Raw genomic sequence first — 26,826 nt, forward strand, 5'->3', positions numbered from 1 at the left:
TTTTGTTTTTAACTTGATGAATCTTGAAAAATATCTTAGGCATGTATAACGTTCCGTAAAGGAATCCTTTGGAAGTTGCTTCCAAGTTGTTGCCCATCCTGAGTAAACTAAAACTTGGGTGAGCCAGGGACATCACCCCGTTAAACAGTGGCCAACACTGTTTTATAATGTTGCACTTACCTGTCACGGTAAATAATTCCTGCAATAGTTCTACTTATAATACTTCCAAGAACAAGCTCTTGGATCTGACTTTTTCCCCCAAGTAACCTGATTACAAATCTATCCTTTTGATCCTTGTGTGTAGTGCAAAGGCAGAAGGAAAATCAAACAGTGCCCAAGTCCTTTATGTATAAGAACACACATATATGTTTACTTTTCCAAATTCTCGGTACACACGTAAGGGACCATGTCCCCTGTATCTGGGTTCTAGTAACAGCTAGAAGTCTAACTCTCAGGGTTAGATAAATTCTCTCAGAGTTTGATAAATGTAAGAGGTGAAGGGAAAGGAAAGTCCATCATAGCACAAAACTTTAATGAAAAGACAATGGCAGCTACAGTTAGAAGGACGAAACAGTGGCCCCCTGGCCATTCAGATAAGAACCCATGTACGGATGTCCTGATGGCTTCTCCACCCTCATGGCCACCCCTGTCCTCCTCACTCTGTGCTGCAGCCACAGAGACCTTCATTTAGGCTCAATGCCTGCCATGCTCCTTCATAACTCAGAACCTTCCCATATGAAGCCTGTCTGACCACCCTCCCACCCCGATCTATACCAGATTTCTTCAGTAGATGCTTTCATAGCACATCTCCTTTGTGGCTCTTATCACAGTTATAATTGAATGGTTAATTTGTAATATCTTTTCTTTCTGCTAGAAAGTTCCATGAGGACAAGGACTGTGTCTTTCTTGTTCCCCATTGTATCTTGTGCCTAGCATAGTGTCATGGTGTATAATAGATACTCAAGATGAATTTGTTGATTGATTGATTCAAATGAATGAATGAATAAAATAAACAAGTCGGGCAGTGGCATGGGAGCATTTCAGATATTGACACTTAACTTGTCTGTCTTTCCTTTCAGTTAATGTTCCCTGTGACTCACTATCCCGTTTCCGTTGTGACAACAATCGATGCATTTACAGACACAAGCTGTGCAACCATGTGGATGACTGTGGAGATGGAAGTGATGAGAGGGAGGAGCAGTGTAAGCAAAAATCAAAAGGGAGAAGGAAAAGCTAAGGGACCCTAATTGTCTGCAGTTTGCAAAATGTACCCCTTGGATTTCAATTATTTCTATAGAGAAGTTGTACTTATGGCTGCAGATCTCTGTGTGCTGATAGAAAATTGTTTACAAGACTGTATAAGCACAAGTCTTTCTCAGCGCTGCCCACTTATTTCTATCTCATTTGAGCAAGATATTGGCACGTCCCTTAATTTTTTAGTCTTTGTTTAAACATTTAAAAAGCAAACATGAAATATTGGTTGAGTTTTCTTCTGAGATTCATCGCTACTTCACAAATTAATGGTTTATTTATTTTCTAAAATGAAGTTTGTTTGGGCACTCTCCAACCTAACTGCCAATCTAGGGATGTGAATGACACTATTCCTTCTCAACTCACAACTGAAAATACCATGTTAAATAAGGCAGCACTGGTGTTAACAGAGCTTACCTAATAGCCTTCTTTCAAATAAAAGTGCATTTTGCGGAGGAGAAAAATGATAGATTAGTTTAAGGCAGAAATTTCAAACTGGCTGCATTTAATATTTTAGATATTAAAAAATTTGTGAATTTTCTTTACTTTCAGAATGTTTTGAAATCTATCCATTGAAGGAGAGAATTGATCAATTTTCTAGGCAATTTAATATACCTATAGAAAAGCCAGTAAAGAAAGTTATTTTCCCTGACTGCAGTTGCCTTTTTTTTTTCTAAAATGATATTATCTGGGAACATTTACATAAATGCCTGATTTCTCCATTTTATATCCCTTGTATTGTGTGGCCTTAGAATTCTGTGCCTTGACTCCCTGCCAGCTCCCATTCAAGTGGGTTCTGTGTGTCAGTGCAGACTTTGATTACATTACAACATTTGTACCTATTTGTTTTATTTTTTGGCAGAGATGAACCTGTGGCTATAAGGTTGTTATGGTGTTTATTTGAGGTACAACACAAAAGGATGTGAAACTGGAAATAAAGCTTTTTTTTTTTTAGTACATTTCCCTCTTTCCCTTTTACCTATTAGTATTGCCCTTTTTTTTTGGTGGAGCAAAACATTTGTGGGACTTGGTCAAAGCAGAGAGTTGAAAGGGGGAGCAGTAAGCTTTTATACTTCCCGTAGCTCTTGAATGTATTTTGTTTCTTTGCCCTAATGCACCTGTGTTTCAACTGATTGTCAGTTACATTCAAGCTATATAGAAAAATAGATGGGTAGTCATTTTATACAACTGAGACGTTTTACTGGATTTTTGCCTCTCAAAACCTTTTAAAATTAAGAATTATTATCTAGAAACAGTTGGTTTTTCCCATATTACAAATTTCTGGACTTTATTTTCTTTCATTTCTGCTTATAAATCAACCAGTTCTTACCTGAGCTTATCTCGTTCTTACCTACCTTGCCAAACTGAGGTAAGGCAACCAATGCACATTACTAACATTGTATTTCCAACCTCTTTCTCTAGATCTACAAGTTCAGTAAATACGTGGTCTGCCTTCTGATTTTTCAGAGGCAACAGCTTTATGAAATGCTTTGTCATTGCATAACACATCTCCATCTTTCTTACCTCCAATATCAGTTTCCTCATCGCTTGCCTCTCAACTGTTAAGCCGTTGCCATCTATCTTGTGTTTTTGTTACGGAACGGTGCTACTTCTGTTACCATTCTTTGTATTATTCAGGGTAATGAAAGCTAGCTGCTGCAACCAAAAATTCCCAAATCTCAGTGGTATAACTAAGACATATTTCTCACTCATATAAAGGCCAATGTAGGTTGCACAGCCTTCCTCTATCTTGTAACTATGCCACCTGGAATATATATTGCCAAGCTTGCCATAGCAGGGTAAGAGGCACATGGGCTTTTAATTGCTTTGTATAGAAATGACATAGGCAATTGGCCAGAACTAGTGTCATGGTTCCGAACTAAGTGCAAAGGAAACTGGGAAATGTTGGGAAGCAGGTGTTGATTTGGTGAAGAATAACTGTTGCTGCCACGTGGGGGAAGCATCTTGTTTCACAGAAGAAAAGTTCTGACTTCAATTTGTTCTTAAATTATAGGTAGGGCTCCAACCCCTAGACCTTGTACAGAAGATGAATTTAAGTGTGGCAGTGGACATTGTATCCCACGGCACTATGTATGTGATAATGTCGATGACTGTGGTGACCATTTTGATGAAACAGGTTGCAGTAAGTATATACTCATTTTTATATGTCATTGTAGTAACTCATGTTTACCTAATTAAAGTGTGCAGTAACATAAAGGAGATGATAACCACACGATTAATTGTGCTCTGAACCTCAGCCAACCTGTTGCTGTTGAGTCAACTCCAACTCATGGCTATCCCAGGTGTGTCAAGGTAGAACTGTGCTCCATAAGATTTTCAGTGACTGATTTTTCACAAGTAAATCACCAGGCCTTTCTTCCAGGGTGCCTCTGGGTGGACTAAAACCTCCAAGTTCCAGCTGCGCATGTTAACCATTAGCATCACCCAGGGATATCATTCAGACCGTAGCTACTTGTTATGGAGTACTTAGTCTATACACCCTCTTCTCACTTACTGACATGGTTAGCTTCCAAGACCAGGTTGTTATGTAAAATCAGTGTTATGCAAAAGTAGAGGATGCCCACATCAGATCACAAAGTAGAGGATGACTACATCATTATATAACTTCCAAGTTACATCATCATATAACTGCCAAACCACTGAGAATCATGACCCAGCCAAGCTGACACATAACCTTAACCATCAAAGTCAGCGGTACTCTCGCCTTGTACGTTTGTAACTGCCAGAGATACACTGTTAATGCACAAATGTCGTAGATTTTTTACCGTAGCCATAAATGTGAAATGTCAGATAATGAGATAATTGAAAAGTGAGAAGGTATACTAGACACAGTGCTAAACACTGTCCATTGGTTTATTTCATTTAATCCTGAAAACAATGAATCCTATGAGTTAGGTTTAATTACCACTCACCACCCCCTTAGAGATTATGTAAATTGCCAGAGACCTCCTACCCTTAATTGGTGGAGTCAGGATTTGAACTCCGGTATACCTGTATCCAGAGCACATCCTCATACCAGTTCATTAGATGCTTCTGAACACCTTGTAGCCACGTATTTAGCTTATTACTTTGCACATTTTTCATCTTAAGCTATACATGCAGTACCTTTGGCATGTGGCTTTAGATGTCAACTAAGGGTAGCTGATAAAGATAGGAATGCCATAGGGAACCTTGGAAGGAGCACTTATTTTTATTTAAGTAGAGGGCGGGCTTTGTGTAGGCAAAGGGTGATGAACACAACTGAAAGAGTTCTAGATCAATCTTGTGGTGGAAATGTTGGAATGACATGCTAATAATTCACAGCTTTATAGTCTTCGATAGCTTATGAAGTGCTCTCACACACGCTATCTAATTTGCCCTATTAGGTAGCTGTTTGTATTCCATCTATAAAATCAAGCTCTGAGAGCATAAGTAACTTGGTTGTGGTCACACAGCATTTTCTTTTCTTTTCTTTTCTTTTTTTTGTGCTTTCAGTGCAAGTTTACAGTTCAAGTTTCTCATACAAAAATTTATACACACATTGTTATGTGACCCTAGCTGCTTTGCCTGTAATAGCGTTTCTGACATAATGAAGTGACTTGATGAAATATTTAAAAAGCACGAACATGAGGGGATTTGCAAAGCTGGATGGCAGATTCTGGTTCTGATGTCCAGAGATTGATATGAACTGTTCCAGGAGTTTGGGTCAAACACTGGTTTCTTTTTTAGTTGCCTGTGTCAGTCAAAAGGCTTAAAACTGACTACAGTGCTTCTTCTTTAGATGGCATGTAATTAAAAGCAGTGTTTATTTAAAGGGAATAAGTAGCACAGACATTAATTTGGGTATGGAGGTAGCATCACTTTTAGATACTAAGTGGATCTATCATGTGGGATTCAGTCTTTCTGCTGTGGCTGGTATTTTGGCTGAGGCATAAAATCCTTTAAAATACCAGTTCTTGGGTGTTGCTAATGCATTTGCCTTTTATAAATTTTCCTTTGTCTTCCTTTTCCTCCTCCTTCTCCCTTCATCATCCTCTTCCTCTCTCCTTCTCTTCCTCTTCCACCTCCTTACTGAGGTACTTGAAACCTATGTTTCATCTTTTAAAAATATTTAAAAACCTGGAAAGACATTACTATTTCTAGCTCTATTGAGCTACAAAAGAAAGAAGTTAACCTCAGGTTGCAAATATTATTTATATGATTATAAAGATAGATTAGCTTGCTGTTTCTCTGTCTAGTGGTTCTTATTCCTTCTTCATAAAATGAAAAATTGAGTGACTTTATATGTCTGGATCTGGGGAATCTAGTTGTTATATGGATTAAAATGGTCAAATGAAATGTAAATGAATGCAAGAAGGTTATCAGAGTTGAGGAAGACTCCCACAGTTTTACATGGTTTCGGCTCTTGTTAAGGACTCTTGCCTTATGAGACCATGACTCACTCTAGGCAGGTCAGAGAATAGTTGGTGATGGGTAGGCGTTCACTCTGGTGTACCACTTAACTGTTCATTTGTGAGTTATGTAGTTTATACCTTTCGTTTGTAATGCTGGGATTTTTTTTTTTTTTTCAGATTTAGGAGAACAAAGATCATGTGCTGAAAATCTGTGTCAACATAATTGTACCCAGTTAAATGAAGGAGGATTTATCTGCACCTGTAGACCTGGGTACAAAGCGGGTACTTCGAACAGAAACTTATGTCAAGGTATGTTTCCTTCAATTCTTATTAGGAGAGCCTTGTGCATTATAGATTTCCACTCATTCCTTTTTATTAAATCACTGTTTAATTCCCTTAATGAGGTTAAATTGGTTTACCCCCCTGCATACATACATACTAGCAAAGTGCATGCTCAGGAAATATTTTTGGAATTGATATGAATTATTAACACATTGGTGAGATGGCCATCAGAGTATCAACATGTGAGATAATTTAAAAGAAAAATAAACACAAGTCTTACTTTCTTCATAAATCAAACAGCATGTATTTATTATATACCCACTTAGGGCAGGCAAATGAGTTCTGAGGTATGGACTTGGAAGGTAACTTATCAAGATGTTAAGTGATAAGTATGATTTTAGTTTTCTTTTGTTATTTGAATTTACTGTTTCTAACTCATGATGTGTCATATTTGGATGGTTATAAGATTTCTTATGGGAGCTGAAGCTTATTAAGAACTCAACTGAAAATCCAAATCAGTGACTCCTGTTCCTGAGCAAAAGGAAAGTGATGTCAAGCAATAACAACAACAAAATGACAGCTACTTTACTAAGAGGGAAATTTTTGCTCATCTATGGAGCAGATTCAAGCTCTTCAGTTTGAACCATGTCTCTATCACTTACCAGCTTTGGGACTTTGGGCTTAATAATAGTCTATACCGCATAGAAGATTTTTGGAAGATTAAATGAAAAAGCATGTGACACACTGTCCGAAACTTACTAAGTGTTCCAGCTATGTTGGCTATTGTTGCTTATTTTCATCTGTACTCTTTGCAGTCCTCTTTGTGAATGTGAATTTAAACGGAAGCAGGGTCTATAAGGAATGGGTGGGAGCAAATGTTGCATGTTTGTTTATTTATTTTTTTGCCTGCAGACATCAATGAATGTGAGCAGTTTGGGACTTGTCCCCAGGACTGTCATAACACCAAAGGAAGTTATGAATGTGCTTGTGTGGAGGGATTCACGTCTATGGGTGAGCCCTACGGAAAACGATGTGCAGCTGACGGTACGGTGGTTTCATGTTAGGATTAATTGGCTTTTGGGGGAATAAATACTAATGTGTAATGAAATACCAGAAAATAAATGTCAGTCCCTAAGAGTCTTGTTTTTAACTCACCAGCTACTTCTCTCCCAATACCCATCCTGTCTCTTCTTTTTCCTCACCTGCTAGCTTAAAACCATCACTGCAATCCCCCAACAAATACATAAGATTTAAAATGATAAGAGTCTGGTATTACTTATATTCTGGGTTTAGCCTCTCACCCAACCTTGATAAAAATTTCAAAAAGTGGACGAGATGTCACCCTCTAAAGGCTCCAATGACAAGAAAAGGAAATTAATGAAGCCCTCTAGCTCCCACCTCCGTGGGGATCCAAGGCCCTGTAATTCAAGATGTGTCACAAAACCATTCATATTGAATTGGGGCAAATCTAGGATGCTCTGTTGACAGATTCTCCCCTCTCCCCCAGATCACAGATAGACAGGAGTCAATCATTAGTTCTACATTTTAACCTAATTCCTGTATCTGAGAATCAGACCTGATATAAAGCAGTAATAAGTACTAGACAGAAATGACAAGAGGAAGAATATGTCATAGGTATAATCTTTCCAGAGGTCTCATCTAAATCAGTATACCCTATTTAGGAGTATAGACAGTATAGATTTGGAGTTTGTGCTAGAGTTTAAAGGACTTGATAAGAAAATAGGCTTATTTTGCAAATTAAGGGTACAATGGCTAAATGGTTGCTCGATTTCTTCATATAAATAGGGTTCTTAAAGCATTTATTTGACTACCATGCTTGAATATTTTACCCTCCAAACATTTTTGACACTAACGAAAACTAGGGTAAAGGCATTTGAACCGTTGGTCTGGTAATTAAGCAGCAAATTAGAAATGTTTAAATCTTTGTACGGAGAACATGACTGAAATAAATTAGAATAATTCAAGGTAGAGGGAATATATAAAATGATCTATTAAAAGTTACTTAAATTGGATTCGACTGACATTATTCAAGTAAATTAAATAAAAAATTCCAAACAGTGCCTCTCGGGATGTGTCATCAATGAAATAGCTGCTTTAGGTAAAAATCAAGAACAAGGTTTTTGTTTTTTGTTTTTCCTCATTAGCTAGGAGCTAAATTGGGTCATAGAGCTGATTACCTCTAAAATATCTGTCAGTAAAAAGTAAGGAATGACTTTCTGGTAGATTTTTACTAGAGCTGTAAACACTATTTATTCATGAGATGGAATGTCTAAATCTTGTCTGTTTAATGGCAATGAATGAAGAAATGAAATCAGTGAAAATGAAGATTATTTAGGGGTTAGTAAGTGGGGAAAAATTCCTTCTTCATTCTGCCTTGCTCTAAACCTCCTCCTTAATAAAGAATAAAGAATTGATAATATACCTAACAAAATATGTTAGCTTTCTACCTGAAATAGAGACAAAAATGTCCACAGTAATTGATTTTGCAACCCAGTTGGGTAGTCAGCTCTATTGATTAGCAGAGATAGATTCCTTTAAAAACTTATGTTTTAAAGCAAGAGTTGAGAGGGGATACCAGCTATGCATTGTATATCTTACTGTATATAAAAAGGTTCAGGTGGAATTCAGAAAGGTAAAGCAGCTCTTCATTTATTTACAGGTAATCCTCCTTTGTTGCTACTGCCTGACAACATTAGAATTCGGAAATATAATCTTTCATCTGAGAAATTCTCAGATTATCTTGAAGATGAGGAGCATATTCAAGCTATTGATTATGATTGGGATCCGGAGGGCATAGGCCTCAGTAAGTATAAACTTTGACATCTGTCATTGGTATTAATTGAATTAATTAAATTTTAAGATGTTGAATTTTGGGGACTTTATTTATTGAACTTTAGATGAAGGTTTACAGAACAAACTAGCTTCTCATTAAACAGTTAGTACATATATTGTTTTATGGCATTGATTAACAACCCCCATGACCTTGGGTTCCCTGTTACCGGCTTTCCTGTCCCCTCCTACCTTCTAGTCCTTGCCCCTGGGCTGATGTGTTGTTTTGTCTTATGGATCTGTCTAATCTTTGGCTAAAAGGTAAACCTCCGGAGTGACTTCATTACTGGGCTAAAAGGTGTCCAGGGGCCATACTGTTGGGGTTTCTCCAGTCTTTGTCAGGCCAGTGGGGACTTTATTTTTAAATGAGTGAATTTTATTGCATGACTGGAAGAGGAAGCTCCTTCTATCCATCTTGCTCCTGACATCTTTCATGGCCTTTGATCCCAGTCAACCTTTCTTGACTTCTTGCCAAACTTTCTCTCCCATCTCTGGGAATTATCCTTGCAGTACCACCTCACATCTCCTTGTACTTTAATGTTTCATTGTCTTTGCTTATAGAGATGCTATTTTTCCTACCACTGTACACTTGTAAAATTCCTACTCAAACTCAGCTCAAATGTCACCTCCTGTAATTCCTTCTGGCAGAGTTCCGTGATTGTTCACACCTGAGCCTGTAGTATTTTATACCCACTTTTACTAAAGCATGTGTTATATTGGGTTACAAGGAGATGTCCACATATTTTTCTCCTCATTTGCTCTTTGGATACAGAGATTGGCTCTAACTCATCTCTATGTACCTAACACCTTGCCCAGCATCTAGGATAGTGTACAGGGTAGGTGCTCAAGAAATAACTCCTATTGTGGAGTCTCTCATGGCTCTGTAAGGTGTAGAGGTGATGATATATGCAGCAAGAGTAAAAAAACAAACAAAAAAAAAACACACCTTCTATGCCAGTCCCATTCATCTACTAGCTTTATGACCTTAAATAATTCTGTAGGTCTCATTTTTTTTAATCTATGAAATAAGTGTAGTAACCTGTTCTGCCTGCCTATCTCTGAGGTTGCTTTGAAGATTGAATGTGATAATAGATGTGAAAATGCCAATGTAAGATTTATTATTGTTGTATTTTTTACTTAGTTATGCAATACTGTAAGTCTTCTAAGAATGTAAATCTAGAAAAACAGCAGGTTCTCAGCATGTACCTTAAAAATCACAGTCTTTTTAAATGCCGATCTTTAGTCTGTACATAATTTGGACTTCTTATTTACATGGCTCCTTTATTAACTCTCCACAGCCTGGCCCTTGTTTATCTATATATTCAGTTCAAATTAGAGCTTAAAACTAGCATTTGATCCTAATGAGAGTGAATACGCTCTTGGCTGAAATATATTTTAATGAATTACCCTCAAATTGAGGTGACTAAGTAAGTATCAATAAGTTATCAAATAAAGCCTTTGTACCTAATAGCTCAAGCATAAAGCTTTTGGGATTTTATCATACTGGTGTAATTGAATTATTTGTATTATAAGGAACTGTGGAAAGGGGGGGCTGCCAATAATGAACAGTACTCACCAGTTCCTCCCTTAGCAGATGTTCTTAATATGAAACCGACCCGTGTGTCTTTCCTCTGCAGGTGTCGTGTATTACTCTGTGCTAGGCGAGGGCTCTAATTTCGGTTCAATCAAACGTGCCTATATCCCCAACTTTGAAACTGGTGGCAATAATCTCGTGCAGGTAGTTGACCTGAACCTGAAATACATAGTACAGCCAGATGGATTAGCAGTGGACTGGGTTGGAAGGTAAATTTACCACTCTCTTGCTTATTTCTATTTTCCTTGCCAGAGCTCCCTGCTGCTGTCTGTGTTACAGCTGGGTCTAGATATGAATACTCAGCCCCTGGTACAGCTGAGTGAGGCCCAGGCTGGCTCTAGCTCCAGCAACCAGCGCTGTTTACTCCAGTGTGTTATATAAACATTACCATTTCCTATATTGTATGTGTGCCATGGAAAATTTTGAGAAATCACCGAGGTCAAGATTCTATAGTATATCTAGGAGAGCATTCTTTCAGAGTTCTGGATTCCAAAATCAGTTTTCAGCATGGTAGTGTAGTTTATTAGTTGAAGAAATGGGATAGTCTCACAATTCTCAACAAAGCAGTTGAGATGAAATATTTCTCTATATGGTAATTATTTTGGAAATGATTAATCCACATCTTGCATTTTTATCAGGCTATGTAGACTGAACTGATCGGAAATTCGACTTTCCTGTTTAATCTTTGGATTTGAGTTAATAGAGATGTGGGTTCCATTCTGCACTTTAAAAACTTCTAGAATCTCAGGGACCACAACCACACATTTGGATGACCCTAAAGTCGAAACCTGAAATAGGATCATCATCAGGTAGATGCATGAGATGGCAAACTGATGTGGAGAAGTTATGAAGCTCCTTCTCTGAGGAAGATGTTTATATTGGAGTGACATTTGTAGGGAAGTGATACATTAGAATCAGTGGACAAGCATTCATAGACACCCCTGTGCTCTTGAAAATGAATGAATAATAGAAAAATGTTTGAGAAGGGAAGTTCAGGGACTCACTGCCCTCCTGGAGAGTGATTTGCAGTATAAATTAATTTTCACCTTTTAACAAACTTGTCTGGTGTTTCTGAAAGATTTGAGCATCTCTAAAGAAGTTAATTAAATCCCCACTGTGCCTTCAAGTCAAAAGGAGGCTCATTTCAGCGTTTTCTGTCAGAAAGCAAGCCCTCAGAAAACTGTCACTAGAGTCAGGAAGTTGGAACTCTCGGCTTCAACACTTCCTCCTGAAAGCTAGCCAAGCAATGGCAGGTCTATCTTCTTGTTTGAAGTTTTACCTCTTTCTCAGCCTGAATGAATTATTGAATAAAGAAACTTCTGGAACTTTTTCTGTTTGTAAGAGGATGAGACCTGCAGCCTTAAGGAGTGTAAATGAGGGTAGGATGACCTTGTTGAGTTTGTCTATTTGAAGGACTATTTCCAATCATCCTTTGAGCTGATTCCAGATTCCTAATTGGTAGCGCTCTTTGCTGAGGAGGAAACAGACTTATGGGAACAGTCAGAATTAAAAGGCCCGCCCATAGGTACCTTATGACTTCTTCCTGGAAGCACATGCCTCACTGATGTGAGGCCAGCCTGTCTGCCATTATTAGTGATCCTGGTTGATTCAGCTGCTTTGGCTGATAAGGCTGGAGTCCCCTCCATCCCTCACTCTTCCATGTGTAACCTTCCAAAGATGGCCCTTGGCTGAAGAGATCGGGACATTCCTGAGAGAGGGGCGCTATGTCTGATCATGGGTATCTGAGTAGCTGTCTTGCTGGCTAAAATTTCCAAACTAAATGGCCTTATCTTCAGATCTCTTCCCAAGAAGTGACCAGTCTAGCCTTTTCCATTATTTAACTTTGTCCCTCTAAATTCAGGCATATTTACTGGTCAGATGCCAGGACGAAACGGATTGAGGTGGCTAAGCTTGATGGAAGGTACAGAAAGTGGCTCATTTTCAGCCTACTAGATCAACCAGCTGCAATTGTTGTGAATCCCAAACTAGGGTAAGTATGCGAAGGATTCTTTATATTCTAGATATTTTCCAGTGGATTCTCATAAAATTACATGTCTTTAATGATTTTTTTAAATTGTACTGAAATTGTCCCACTTATAATGTTCTTACCATGTGCCAGCTACTATGCTAAGTGCTCTACGTACATATTAACTCATTTTAATCTTACAAAAGCCCTATCAATTAGGTATAACTTTTTATCCCGTTTACAAATATAGATAAAATAATATCCTGTTACTTTATTCAGCAATTGCTGGCTATAATATAAGGTGGAAAAGGATGAGTGCCACAGGAAACTATTATGAACGCTGTGGTAGGTCTACTACTTGCAGTGGATCTGAGAAGATCATAGCTACGGAGCTGCATTTTAACTGAACCTCGAAGATTAGGACCCATTGGAAATATAATAGGTGATAAAGTATGTGATCCCAGAGAGATCAGTGTGGATGAGAGTGGCACTACAGCAGGACCTAGAAGGATGTCTTGGATGTAGATAGATAGACAAAGGGAGACAGGGCAGGCTTCATAAGCAGAGGACATGGACGTAAGCTTGGACAAGGTCGTGAAGGAAGAAAATTTATTTTGCGTACCAGTTTTTTAAAAATTGAGATATAATTTATATGCCATAAAATTCACCCCTTTAAAGTATACAATTCAGTGGCTATTATTATATTCACAGAGTTGTGTTATCTATTACCACAATCAGTTTTGGAACATTTCTATTACCGCAAAAAGAAATCCTGTGCCACTTAGCTGTCATCCCATCCTTCCTCCACACCTCAGCCCTGGCAACCACTAATCTAATTTCTGTCTCTATAGATTTGCCTATTTTGGACATAGCCTACAAATGGAATCATTCAGTATGTGGTCCTTTGTGACTGACTTCTTTCAAATGTACATTGTTTTTAATTAGAACTGAACAAGGTCCTATTTGTCAGTTGTTGAGCCTTTTATGACAGGCTTTGGGCCTACTCTGTATAGGGAGAAGGTCTGTGGCCACGTTTTTTCCAAAGCTCAATTTGTTTAAAATCCACATATTCCTCAATAGAACTTAAGGTATAGTCTAAACCTGACAGTTGGTTTAGATTGGAGGCTGCAAAATGGTAGCCAGAGTATAAATATGGGCCATAAACATGTTTGGCTTATAGTCTTTGATCTTCATTAGTAAGTGCTTCAAGTCTATACAGAGCTTTAAATTTGCTTACTTAGTTGCTAACATTTAAAATTAAGAGAAAGAAAGAAAAATCTCAGTTTCTGGCACAAAAAATCAGAAGAACCATTAACACTAGGTAGGCCTGCATCCTCAGATGCAGTTTTGACTGGACCTGAGTGGGCTGTCCTTTTAGACAGGGCCTTGTTCTCCCCAGCTCTCTGTGGTTCATAACTGGTCCGCTCTCCACATTTATCTCACCTGCCTGGTCCCACTAGATATTTGAGGTGGTGCAATTCCATGTAATTCTTTAATGTCAGGCCATCCATCCTCTTTGCTTGCTTAGTATCTTAGTTATCTAGTGCTGCTATAACAGAAATACCACTAGTGGATGGCTTTAACAAACAGAAGTTTATTCTCTCACAGTCCAGTAGGCTAGAAGTCCAAATTCAAGGTGCCAGCTCCAGGGGAATGTCTTTGTCATCAATCTTCTCCTGGTCTAGAAGCTTCTCAGCGCAGGGACCCCAGGTCCAAAGGGTGTGCTCTACTCCTAGCACTTTCTTGGTGGTGTGAGGTCCTCATCGCTCTGGTAGTTTCTCTCTCCTTTTATATCTTGTAAGATAAAAGGTGATGTAGGCCACACCTCAGGGAAACTCCCCTTACATTGGATCAGAGCTGTCACCTGAGTAAAGGAATTCATCCCACCCTAATCCTCTTTAACATAACTAATCTTGCCTCATTAACCACAGGCAAAGATTAGGATTTACAACATACAGAAAAATCACATCAGATCACAAAATGGTAGACAATCACACAATACTGGGAATCATGGGCTAGCCAAGTTGACACAAATTTTGGTGGGACCCAATTCAATCTATGATGCTTAGATACTTTCTTTTACTATCAAGTATAAACTGGATGCAAAATACCAATTATAAAATAGTTAGAACATAAACTCCATGAGTTTATATCTCATTGCCTATCACACAGTAGGCACTCAATAAATATTTCTTGAGAAATGGACAGATTTTGTAATTATGCTTTTTATAGATCCTGAATATATATCCTTCAGAGTTCGCCAGTTGATATTAAGGAAATTCAGTTTTCAGGAAAGATAGCCCACAGATGTATTTGTTTTCCCTTTCATCTCTCCATCTTCTGTAGAGTATAAAAACAGTGTCACTTAGCACCCAGGTCACTGAGAAAAACAGCTTATTACCCTTCTAGAAGCCCATGGCTGCTTTAGTGGAGAAGCTCCACTAGATTCAATGCTACAATGAAGAAACCTTCTGTTACAGGCTTATGTACTGGACTGACTGGGGAAGAGAGTCTAAAATCGAGTGTTCCTGGATGGATGGGCAGCATCGGCAAATCTTGGTTTCTGAGAACCTTGGTTGGCCAACAGGCCTTACCATTGATTATTTGAACAATGACCGAATCTACTGGAGTGATTCCAAGGAGAACGTTGTTGAATCCATAAAATATGATGGAACTGACAGGAGAGTCATTTCAAATGAAGGTTAGAAATGGATTAGAATTTGCTGTTTCTAGTCTCTTTGCCCATTTTCTCAAAAAGGAACACTGATCTTAGGAGATAGTTTATATGTAGTTTCTTAGACACCCCTCAGCTCCCAGTTTGTAATTTAAAGCAGATGAATCCATTAGTGATATTTAAGTCCTTTTTGTCCTTTTAAAATAATAAAAAAAAATACTACTCAGCAGCTGATATAGGAATAACTGAGTTTCCTGTTAGGTTGCTCTGATAGAGGTATGGTATATGTGTGCAAATGTTAACCCATGTATAACTACTTCCAGACATGGTAGTTTTAGATTGCTCATTATGTACATCAGGAAACATCTAGAAGGAGAGGGACATTTGATTTCTTATTCAGGCCCTGCAGAATTGCAACAATCCAGCACATATCACATTTTTTTTCTCCCTGACCAGTAGTGTCTTAAATTCAAAGGAAAAAGATCTGCCGTACAAATTTGTTTTCTAAACTTAAGATAAAATCAGCAAATTGAAAGTGAACTAACTCTGTTGCTGTTGAGTCAATTCTGACTCCTAGGGACGCTATAGGACAGAATAGAACTTACCCATAGGGTTTCCAAGGCTGTAATCTTTAGTGGAAGCAGACTGCCACATCTTTCTCCCATGGAGTGGCTGGGTGGGTTCAAACTGCCGACCTTTCAGTTAGCAGCCGAGTGCTTAACTACTGTGTCACCAGGGCTCCTGAAAGTGAACTAGTCCCCTATAATTGGTGTCAGGCAATTGATTAATGACGATTAATTTTCATAATCTTGATCTCCCAGTCAGTGTGCTTTCATGGTCACATGTACAGGGAGCTGAGTTCCCTAATGACAGTCCACCAGAATATTCTGGGAATTTCTAGGTATTGCATTAGGGATAGCAGAAGTGGTGCTGGGATCTTTTCTTTTCAATAACCTTGTTTTGTTTTGTCCCCCCCACCCCCGGGGATAAGCAGCAAGGAGCCCTTATAGCCTGGATGTCTTCGAAGGACAGATATACTGGACATCGAAGGAAAGGGGAGAAGTATGGAAGGAAGATAAATTTGGGAATGGAGATAGAGTGAAAGTGCTGACAGTGAGCCCTTGGCTCACTCAAGTTCGAATCTTTCATCAACACAGACACAATCAGTCAGGTAAGTACCATGGAGTAAGATCCTCCTTATTTATCATCTGGAAACCTTATTTCAAATTAATGACTACATTGTTGGAAAATGGTAGTGGATAATAATAGGTCGATCTCTTGGTGCATCAAAAAAATGTGTGTGTTTTAACTATTTTGACCAAATGAAGATAAAATTGAATAGCAAATAAAATTATGTAAACCACTAGCAGATATGAAGTAAAAATATTTTAGTCCTCATTATTGTTTAGAGTTATGGATATGTACTTGTAGGCAACAGGACCCAGCAGGTGTTGGAACTCTGATAAGTACAAGCTGGGTTGCTGAGTCACATGGACATCAGAAGTCTTATCCACTCTTGGAGTTGAAAGGCCAGGCTAGTCAATTTATCCTGAGATATGTCAACCTTAGCTTAAAATTATCAGTCATATTCTCCTCCCCTCTTTCTCATTTTCTTAGTTCTGGGCCCTGCTTCATCAGCTTACCTGTGTTCTAATCACCCTTCAGCGTAGTACAGAGCAAGGTGAAAGCGAAGGGAAATTTTTGAGAAGAGTAAAGGAAATAGACCTGGGCTCTGTACATCATATTCTCTCTTCAGACATCTGTTCCTTCAATTAATCTTCTCAAAACCCTTACAAAGAGGATTTTATCCTCATCTCACAAATAAACCGAGGCTAAGAAAGATTTAGTAACTTAGTAACAACTAATGGATGCATTTAATTACTTAAATGATTCTGCCCAACCCAAAGTTCAGTGCCTTTCCGTTCTGGTCCAGTGGTCAGCATACCTAGGTCCAGGTTTAATTCTATAGCTGTGAGGCCTCTGACAAGTCACCTCCCTTCCCATTCCTACATGTGAAACATGGGGAGAGCCTACGATTCTTATAAGTTCAGTGAGACCCTGAGTCAGCCTTGGTAAACTGAGCTCCAATCTGAGATCCCAGACAGAATATGCTTGTGGCAAATGCCTTTTCTAGTGAGTAGCTCGGCTTGTGTTGATGATAGCGACTGCTCACTCTCCAACCCCTCTCCAAAACACTCCAGACCCTGCCAGTAATAAAAGCACTTGTGCTTTAAGTGTTCCTGCAGTCTTATAGGCAGGAGGGGAGAGCACAGTACATCTGGGTAGCCCCTCATCTAGTCTCTGCAGAGAAGGAAGCCTAGTACCGGTAGTTCAGGGAGAGGAGAGCCTGCCACAGAAGGAAAAGCATCTCAGCCAGTTCATGCTCTGGGCCCCCTTTGGAAAGCACTGATGAGATGTAGGTCTGATGCCTAGACCAGCTGTGCTAGATTAGCATTTACTCTGGTCCAGTAGTTCTCAAACTTTAGCACTCAGCAGAATCACCTGGAGGGCTTGTTAAACAGATTGTTGGGCCCCTCCTGCAGAGCTTCTGGTTACATATGCCTAGGGTGGGCTGAAGAATTCTCAAGAGTTCACAAGTGATGCCGATGCTGCTGGTTCATGGACCACGCTTTGAGAACCACTGCTTCAGACCCTTGCTACTCAAATATGGGCTGTGGACCAACAGCATTCACATCACATGGGAGCTGATTAGAAATGCATATTCTCAGCCCCAACCCCAGACCTTTTAAATCAGAATCTCAATTTTAACAAGATTCCCCAGGTGATGTGTGTGCATATTAAAGCTTGAGAAGCTCTACTCTAGAAGGCTGACAAAATGGTAATGAGGCTGATTTTGAATGGGGCCTTTGGAAAATGTCTTATTATTTTATAGCTATGCCTAGAATCCAGAAGATTCTAGGATCACTTGAAGTGCTTTTAATGGTAATGCCTGAGCTCCATCCCAGACCAATTTAAATCTGAACTTCTCTAGGTAGGTGGCCATATATTTGAATAGCTCCCCAGGTGATTCTGATATTTAGCCATGGTTGGGAATCATACCTCTAAATTCCCTTATCTTCCAAATAAGGAAACTGAAGCCCAGAAGAAAGATCTCCTTGGAGAATGGGGGTGGAAATCACATCTTCTGGATTATATCTTATCATATATTATGACTTATCCAAGTTTGGTAATGTTAAGTATTGATATAATAATGGGCTCCTATTGAGCCATCTCAAGTTGATTTAGCATTGATTAGATTTTGAAGTTATGCAATGAGCCAGCTAGATACAGAGACTACTTTCAGAAACCTGACAAGGCCATAGAGGAGACAGATGAAACCAATAGAAAATGCGTGTGGTGTGCAAATGGAATGGATGGCACAGAGGGCCTGTGTCACTATGTTGGGGTGGCAAGGGACAGCAGTGAAAATGAGGGTGAGTAGCCAGGTGGCACATGACCTAGAGGTGTTGGGATGCTGCCTGGGCCCTGCCATCACCTGACAGAGTCACAACCCAGTTGATGGGCATATCCTAGGTTGGGGTGTTCATTCTTTCCTCAGAACCTAACCCCTGTTCTCATTTGCTTTCCAGTGCCCAACCCCTGTAAAGATGTCTGCAGTCACCTCTGCCTACTGAGACCTGGAGGATACAGCTGTGCCTGTCCCCAAGGTTCCAGCTTTATGCAGGGGAGTGTCACTCAGTGTGATGCAGGTAAGGCAATGCTTAGGCACCACAAAAGAGCTCGCCTGTCCGTGTGTCACCTTCTGCAGGAATCCCTGTGTGCTGGGTCCTTTACAGACTAGAATAAGGATGGCCAGAGGAGGGATGAGAAATGTGAGAAATATAAACAGAGCTGAGTGGAAACTTCAGGGGCCAAACAGAACTTGTATCCCAATGATTTCTGGTAATTCATTGTTAAGATCTCCAGAAGTACAGATCCAGTGTCCCTGAATCTACTGTTGTGTTGTTTTGAAAAGATATTTTGAAGAGTGGGTTTTCTATAAGACTTCTTCTTCCACCTCATACTGGATTCCTTTTGCCTTAGGAATCTATTTGGCCTTAATTGGAGTGCCTCAAGGTGGAGAACCATGCTCTTGAGGTGGGAGGGGGTTAAACAGCACAGAGGGGAAGGCTAGAGGATGGTCACTGTTTTTCTCACGTGCTCATTTTGACAACTGAAGTTTTGACCACTGAAAAGAGTCACATTTTGAAAGGTACCTTATGTAGTTGGGAGATGGAGGCTAGAATAAGGAGTTGTTGTTGGTTGTTTGTTGAATAAGTTCAGATTCATGGCAACCCCATGTGTTACAGAGTAGAACTCTGGTCCATAGGGTTTTCAAGGCTGTGACCTTTCAGAAGCAGGTCACCAGGCAGGCCTGTCTTCTGAGAGGACTCTGGGTGGGTTTGAAAACTGTTTTCACCACCCAGGGACCTTAGGTGGTGGTTTAATTCTCATCTAAATGCTATTCTTGGGCAAGACCTTTTTTCAATGTATATTTTAAATTAAGGAGTTAATAAGAATCCTATTGCACAACCATAGGTAATAACTAATGTCTCTAACTAGTATCCTGTGCTTGATAAGTACATTAAAAAATCATCCTGCAGTTTCCTATCCATTGTTGATTCTGACTCATATCGACCCTAGTGGCCCTATGTACTATGTACTTTGTACTAGACACTGTTGTAAGTACTGAAGATAACAGAAGTGAACAAAACTAGAGAAATCTGCTGCTCTGATTGAGCTTATATTCTAATAGGACAATGAATAAACTAAACCAGTTGCCATTGAGTGGATTCCGACTCATGGTGACCCCATGTGTGTCAGAGTAGAACTGTTCTCCATAGCGTTTTCACCAGACCTTTCTTCCGAGAGGACATAAATAGAGGGCAATAAATAGAGAAACCAATAAATAAAAGTATATGGAGAAAAATAAAGCAGGATAAGGGGGATGGGGTGTGCTGGGGGGTGGGGTGGGAGACAGGGTGTTCAGGGAAGGCCTCTCTCATAAAGTGAAATTTAAATAGAGACTTAGATTGAGGGACTGAGCCAAGAGACTATCCAAACTCCTTAAATAAAGACAAATGGAAGCAACACTTCTTGAGCATCTTCTTGGTAATGGCCCATCAGGCACATCCAGGGAGTATGTGGGGGCTGAGTGGGGAGGAGGGCCCAGAGCAAGGGCAGTTTTGGAGTACTTCTAAAATCAGGAGATCTCTACCTATCTAGCTATCCAGCATTGATGTACCTAAGTGTCTGTTGATCAGTAGCTGATGCTTTGGAGCCTTTGGTTGAAGTTCTGAGGTGTGCCTAAATTGAACTCTTGATTTTAACTGGGTTCAGAGGGAGAGTACTGAAAACTTGAAATGAGAATGTAAACATCCTAAGAGATTCTAAACCAGAAGGTTCTTTTAACTATTAATGTCTGCTCCAGAATCTAGCGCCTCTCCCCTGTTTTGGAGGCAAAATGCTGCGTACTGCCTCTTTCTTTCCACCAACTATATGTTACTCTCCAAGACCATATTATGGGTAAGGAAATTCATTTACCCAAGGGGAAGGTAATGTTTTGGCAGGGAGACTAATCAGCCACCCCTATTCACCCACCCTACCCCGACTCTGGGCATAAGGCAGGTTTGCATGGGGTGGGTGCTCTGCTGAGTATGGCCTGCTAACACGTGCATGGCTTTCCCTTTCTGCAGCCATCGAATCTCTTATCACCATGCCCCCCGCATGCAGGTGTATGTTCGGAGGAACTTGCTATTTTGATGAGAATAACCTCCCCAAATGCAAGTAAGTCTAAATGCTGAGTTCAGAGGTGTATGGTTCACTAATTTTCATATTTTAACCCTCTTGCCTTCCTTTGGGAGAGCCCACAGAGAACTAAGGCAAGTGCTTCTCAAACCATAATGTGCACAAGAATCAGCTGGGGATCTTGTTAAAATGCCAGTTCTCATCCACCAGGCATTCTGCATTCTTAACAAGCTCCCAGGTGATGCTACAGAGTCGTGGACCACACTTTGGGTAGGAAGAAGTTAGAGAAATGAAAACAGAATTCTTTTCCTGCTCACCTGGCACTGTTAATTATAGTAGGATTGTGGGAGAATGGCTGTGAACAGGCTGCCTTAGTATACCACGTATGCATAACATGCAGAAAGACTGGACTAAAGATTTGGAAAGAGGATTCTTGAGAAACAAGCAAGATAAATAGATGTCTTTAAATGGTATTGAATGAAAGCATTTCAAAGGATAGAAAGAACACCATCATGGTTTCCATTTTTACCTTCTAAGGAAGAAACCAACAGATTTGTTTGAGACTGACCCTGTGGGTGCCACTATGACTAGGCATTGCTACTCCACTGAAAGTGGAGTACTTTTATTTCTACTTGTCACTTCTCAGCAGAATAAATAAAAGTCACACAGGATACATTGTCCAACATGTGATTTACTCAGCCAAAGTTCTCTTGATCTTGGGATGTGGTTATAAATTGCAATCGAAGCCTAAGACAGGATGGCTGGTGAATGACCCTCCTTTTACTTTCAGGTGTCCTAGTGACTACACTGGAAGCTACTGTGAAATAGGATTTTCAAAAGGCATTCCTCCAGGAACAAGTAAGTTTCAAGAATAAGAGCAACCTGGAAATACTCTATGGCCTCTAAATTGAATGCTGTCATATATTCTGTTTAAGCCGGTCTTTGAAAAGCATATGGTTCTCATCTCCAGCTTCTGCTCCTAATTCTGTTGGCCCTTTTCCTCCTTCACATGTTGCAATGCTCACTTCTTCCCTCTTTGGCAGCAGCAGTGGCAGCACTGTTGACAGTCATCTTTGTCATCATAATTGGAGCTTTGGCGATTGGAGGATTTTTCCACTATAGGAGAACCGGCTCCCTTTTACCTTCTCTGCCCAAGTTGCCAAGGTCAGTTTTATGATGTGGAATATTAATATAAGAAGCCTGTGTGATGTGACCATGCTAATAATTTGGTTAATTTGAAGTTAAAAAAATAGAATACATGTGAAGATTATAGAAATAACAAATGTTTTATTACCAATATATTTACCACAAAAAAGGTACAATACACAGTTCATGTATTCTGTAGAAACAAAAAGTTGTGAGGATTTACAGCAGCAACTTTAGATCACAACCTCTTGATTGAGTGTTTCTCCAAAGACTGAGTGGCAAGTATCAAGGCCAAGTGGTTGTGCCTACTGGGGGGCATTCGGGTTAGACTTGCAGTTGATGGAGTACACAGGAGGCTTGCTGATGGACCAGGCTTCACTCCTGTAAGTGCTCAACCCACCCTCTGTTAGATCTCAAGCATTCAGGAATGTGCTTTAACATTTCCAGTTAGCTAACATCCCTGAGGAAACTGGTGGTATAGTGGTTAAGAGCTATGGCTTCTAACCGAAAGGGTGGCAGTTCAAATCCATCAGGTGCTGCTTGGAAACTCTATGGGTCAGTTCTAGTCTATCCTATAGGGTCGTTATGAGTTGGAATCAACTCAAAGGCCGTGGGTTTGGTTTTTTTGGAACATCCCTGGGTGGTGCAATCGGTTTGCTCTCGGCTACTAACCAAAAGGTTGGCAGTTCAAACCCACCCTGTGGTACCCGGGAAGAAAGGCTTGGTGATCTGCTTCTGTAAAGATTACAGCCAAGAAAACCCTATGGAGCTCAGTTCTACTCTGTCAGCATGAGTTGGAATTGGCTTAACGGCATTGGGTTTTACCGTATTTGACATGTGTAAATTCAGAGTGGGAATTGAGCATTTCATTTAAGCAAGATTTATGGAGAAAAATGAAGAAAAGGTTGTTAAAAAATGTTTTGTTTTGATTACTTCATTTCAGCTTAAGTAGTCTCGTCAAATCGTCTGAACATGGAAATGGGGTGACCTTCAGATCAGGGACGGATGTTACCATGGATATTGGAGTATCTAGTTTTGGGCCTGAGTCTGCTATTGACAGATCAGTGGCGATGGTGAGTGTGTTTTCAAAATGATTATTTGAAGATTAAGTCACAAAATAAATGTAAACACTTTTTATTAAGAATGAAATTAACCTAGTGAATAAGGAAATATCGTATACCTCTCAGAATAATGTCCTCACTGTATAGTCAAAGGTAGGAAACATAGATTTGTTGCAGAAATGTATTTAATGACATTAATAATAAAATTGAAATTTACCCTCACTCAAAGCCACACTGTTGAATTGGAATCTTAAACAGTCTTAGGTTTGTTTTTTGTTTTTTGTTGGGGGGAGAGAGCATGATGTTTTGCTTTTATTTGATGACATTTTGTATTTATAAAGGAAGGGATGGAGAAATTTATTTTTCCTAGTATCATGTATTTTTTCACCAATGTACAAGTGGTAGGAAAAAACAGTTGTTTTACAGTCAGTGATTGGTTCAAATCCCAGCTCTGCCACCTTCTTGTTTTTAGGTGCCGTCTAATCGGTTTTGACTCATAGCAACCCTATGTACAACAGTCCTGTGCCATCCTCACAGTCATTGCTATGTTTGAGCCCATTGTTGCAGACACAGTGTCAGTCCATCTCATTGAGGGCCTTCCTGTTTTTCACTGACCCTCTACTCTATCAAGCATGGTGTCCTTCTCCAGGGACTTATCCCTCCTGATAACATGTCCGAAGTATGTGAGATGAAGTCTGGCTATCCTTGTTTCCAAGGAGCACTCTGGCTGTACTTCTTTCAAGATGGACTTGTTCGTTCTTCTGGCAGTCCATGGTATATTCCATATTCTTCTCCATAATTCAAAGGCATCAATTCTTTGATCTTTCTTCTTCATTGTCCAGCTTTTGCATGCATATGAGGCAATTGAAAACACCATGGCTTGGGTCAGGCGCACTTTAGTCCTCAAAGTGACTTCTGTGCTTTTTTACGCTTTAAAGAGGTTTTTACAGCAGATTTGCCCAATGTAATAACACATTGTTGGATTTCTTGACTGCTGTTTCCATGGGCATTGATATACATACTCTGCCACCTTCTAAGTATGTAATATTAGGCATGGAGCTTGATCTCTCTCTCACTGCCCCCATCTGTAAAATGGCTACAGTAATACCTTATGTGAGGACCAAATGAGACAGCTTATGAGGAGATGAGCACAGTCCTGGCACAGAGGGACTCTCTATAATCAGTATTGGGAAATCGTTTTCAGTATTCTGTCTTTCTCCAAAATCTTTATTTTTTTTTCTCGTTGGGAAATATGTTACCCATTCTTCTCTCCCCTTCTCCTTCTTCTTGCTCTTCTTCTACCAACCACCCTTTTCTCTGTTGTTCAAGCTGTCCACACCCTATTTGTATTAAGGAATCAGAGCGAATTCTGATGTAGGAAGAATGTTTCAGTTTTCTTGAGTGTATTAGCAAATTTATGTTGCTCTAAATAATCATTTACTATATGGAGGACTTGTGTCTCTACTGACTTTTTTTTCCGGGGGGGGGGCATTTTCTAGGACATCATATGTTGGGGTAAATTTGGCATAGCATCTAGCATTCCTCCAAGTGTGAGGAAGGCACCTTCCTCTGTGTGAACCAGACCAGCATAGCGTGTGATATCTCTCTTTCTCTTTTTTTTCTCATCAGAGTGAACACTTTGACATGGAGATAGGCAAGCAACCTATAATATTTGAAAACCCAATATACTCATCCAGAGACAATGCTGTCAACATGGTTCAGCCAACCCAAGTAAGAAACCACACAGTCCTTTCTTTTAGTTAGTGCTGTTGCTGGATTTCATTTTATTGAACAATGACCTCCTAGAATTCTCCTAAACTTCCCTCCAAATGGAAGGAAGCACAGAAGTCCATCTCTCAGCTTCACCATCTGCAGGGACAAGACTGACCCAAGACATAACATGTGAAAACAACCAGAATCCTGTTTTGTTACACAGTTGTTGAGAGTTCTGAGTGGTGTTTGAGCAAAAGGTATAAGTCCATCAGAAGACTTGGCAAACACAGGGCTTAACACATCTCAGGCTCTCGATATATTTGTGAAATGAGTGAATTAATGATTGTTGGCCATTACGCAGAGATTTTTGGGACTGGATACACTGTCTAGGTTATTACTGGTATCACAAGAGTGTGGTTTGAGGTGAGTCAAAGGGAGAGCCTGGTGGTTGCCCTCCTTATGTTTGCTTTCCCTTACTTTTTTAAAGAGTGCAGATGTCTCCACAACTGATAGGTGGATACCTGAATTTCCTTTGGGGCAGCCCTGTTACTCAGTCATCAGTAAGAGGAGCTGGGAGATGAGATAGGCGTATGGATGGAGGGAAAGAACTTTTCATTAGGTCTGGATCAGTTGGCTCAACACCACTTCCAATGCCTGTCAGCTGCCAACCTATAATACTTCCTTTGTTGAAACAAGTGACCTTAGTGACCTACCCTTTCATTATTAACACCTAAACTTCACAGGATATCACAGGATATTGTACATTTTTATACTAGATAGAAATGTTTATTTTACGAACAGCTTTCCTAAGGTCAGAAATATCTGAATCATGAAAGCATTTTGCCTGATCGTTTGATATCCCTTGATACCCAGATAGCAAAACTATACTCACCTGAAATAAAATGTGGCCAAGTATATAAACATATATCCAAATTTGAGAAGTAATGAAGTAGTGAATGTAAAATTAAAGGAACAGTAGTGACTTTCTACCTGATAGTTTATTGATTCATGGTAATTTGGTCTAAAAGGGGGACCTTGGAATCACATGAATATTGCAGAAAATGTCTAGAGGAATATTAATTTCATTTTACCTGTTGTTTCAAAAATTCAACTTATTTTAAGCAGTCCCCTGAAGTTATTAGTTTATTCCAAATATCCAAGGATAGGATTCTCAATTCACCAGTGAATTTGGGGAATTATTCATGCCACCCTTCTATGATTTGGCTGCCAACATAGAACCAGTGTTATTTTTTTATCCAAAAATACAATTAACAGTGGGAGTAAGTGGAGATAGAGAACACAATAGAAATTGCTATTAACAAGTGACAGTGTTTAATTGCCTCCCAGGATTAAGGCATGAGATGACTTAGTGATTGTCATTCCTGATTTTGGGGAGGTAGAAGCAGTGTTCAGTCCTGGGGTGCCAGGTCTGTCTTATACAATAAAAATGGCACATGGTCATGTCTGTGGGAGAACAACCTGGTAAACAAGAACCAATGAGTTGATAAGCAACTTTACATCATTAATACTGAATTCTTTCAAAACTGAATAGAGATTTCCAAACATCGTTAGTACTGAATTCTTCCAAAACTGAATAGAGATTTCCAATATGTTCACAGGTGACTGAATCTGGAAGTGGGGTTAACAAGAGTTATGAAAGTTCCATAAGCCCATCTCAGATAGCTCCAGAGACAAAGGAGACTTCCTCAAGTGCTAATGGAACTCAGGTAACAGTGGCTGATTACTGAAATGATGTGAGATTTGGGAAGAACTTTGCAAAGAACTTCGTATTAATCCTAGGCAAACTAGGGAGAAATTCTGACAGGCTCACAGATCCTAAGGTGTATAGATGATTAATAAAAATTGTTTTTAAGAATATTGAATTGAAAAACTTTATACCAAGTAAAGCTACATTTAAACATTATGTTGGGAATAATGTTCGTTGTGACATTGGAGACCATGCAGAAAAGGGCTGTAGACTTCGGGATCTAGCCTCTACAAACCAGGAACATTTAGTTTGAGAAAATGACTCAGTATGACTAGACAGTCCACTGTGTCAAGGATACATATAAAAGACCCTCCCTTATGTAGTTTTTCTACAGTGTACACATTTGTTCTCTTATTGGTTATGTGTTTTGTTCATTGGT

General features: G+C 39.5%; 1 protein-coding gene across 1 annotated transcript in view; it reads left to right on the forward strand.

Moving 5' to 3' along the window:
• Window positions 1-26,826, forward strand: part of LRP2 (LDL receptor related protein 2) — a 153,320-nt gene that overhangs the window by 123,303 nt on the left and 3,191 nt on the right. The window contains exons 62-77 of the mRNA XM_012555290.1: window positions 1,080-1,202; window positions 3,266-3,394; window positions 5,823-5,954; window positions 6,840-6,971; window positions 8,608-8,751; window positions 10,415-10,580; window positions 12,233-12,361; window positions 14,818-15,038; window positions 16,006-16,182; window positions 18,602-18,721; window positions 20,708-20,798; window positions 21,550-21,617; window positions 21,803-21,923; window positions 22,849-22,978; window positions 24,596-24,697; window positions 26,299-26,406. Coding sequence (XP_012410744.1) covers window positions 1,080-1,202; window positions 3,266-3,394; window positions 5,823-5,954; window positions 6,840-6,971; window positions 8,608-8,751; window positions 10,415-10,580; window positions 12,233-12,361; window positions 14,818-15,038; window positions 16,006-16,182; window positions 18,602-18,721; window positions 20,708-20,798; window positions 21,550-21,617; window positions 21,803-21,923; window positions 22,849-22,978; window positions 24,596-24,697; window positions 26,299-26,406 — 2,093 coding nt within the window. The remainder of the gene's footprint in view (window positions 1-1,079; window positions 1,203-3,265; window positions 3,395-5,822; window positions 5,955-6,839; window positions 6,972-8,607; window positions 8,752-10,414; window positions 10,581-12,232; window positions 12,362-14,817; window positions 15,039-16,005; window positions 16,183-18,601; window positions 18,722-20,707; window positions 20,799-21,549; window positions 21,618-21,802; window positions 21,924-22,848; window positions 22,979-24,595; window positions 24,698-26,298; window positions 26,407-26,826) is intronic.

The sequence above is a fragment of the Trichechus manatus genome, unplaced genomic scaffold (genome assembly GCF_000243295.1).
Source record: "Trichechus manatus latirostris isolate Lorelei unplaced genomic scaffold, TriManLat1.0 scaffold00037, whole genome shotgun sequence".
Lineage (NCBI taxonomy): Eukaryota > Metazoa > Chordata > Mammalia > Sirenia > Trichechidae > Trichechus > Trichechus manatus.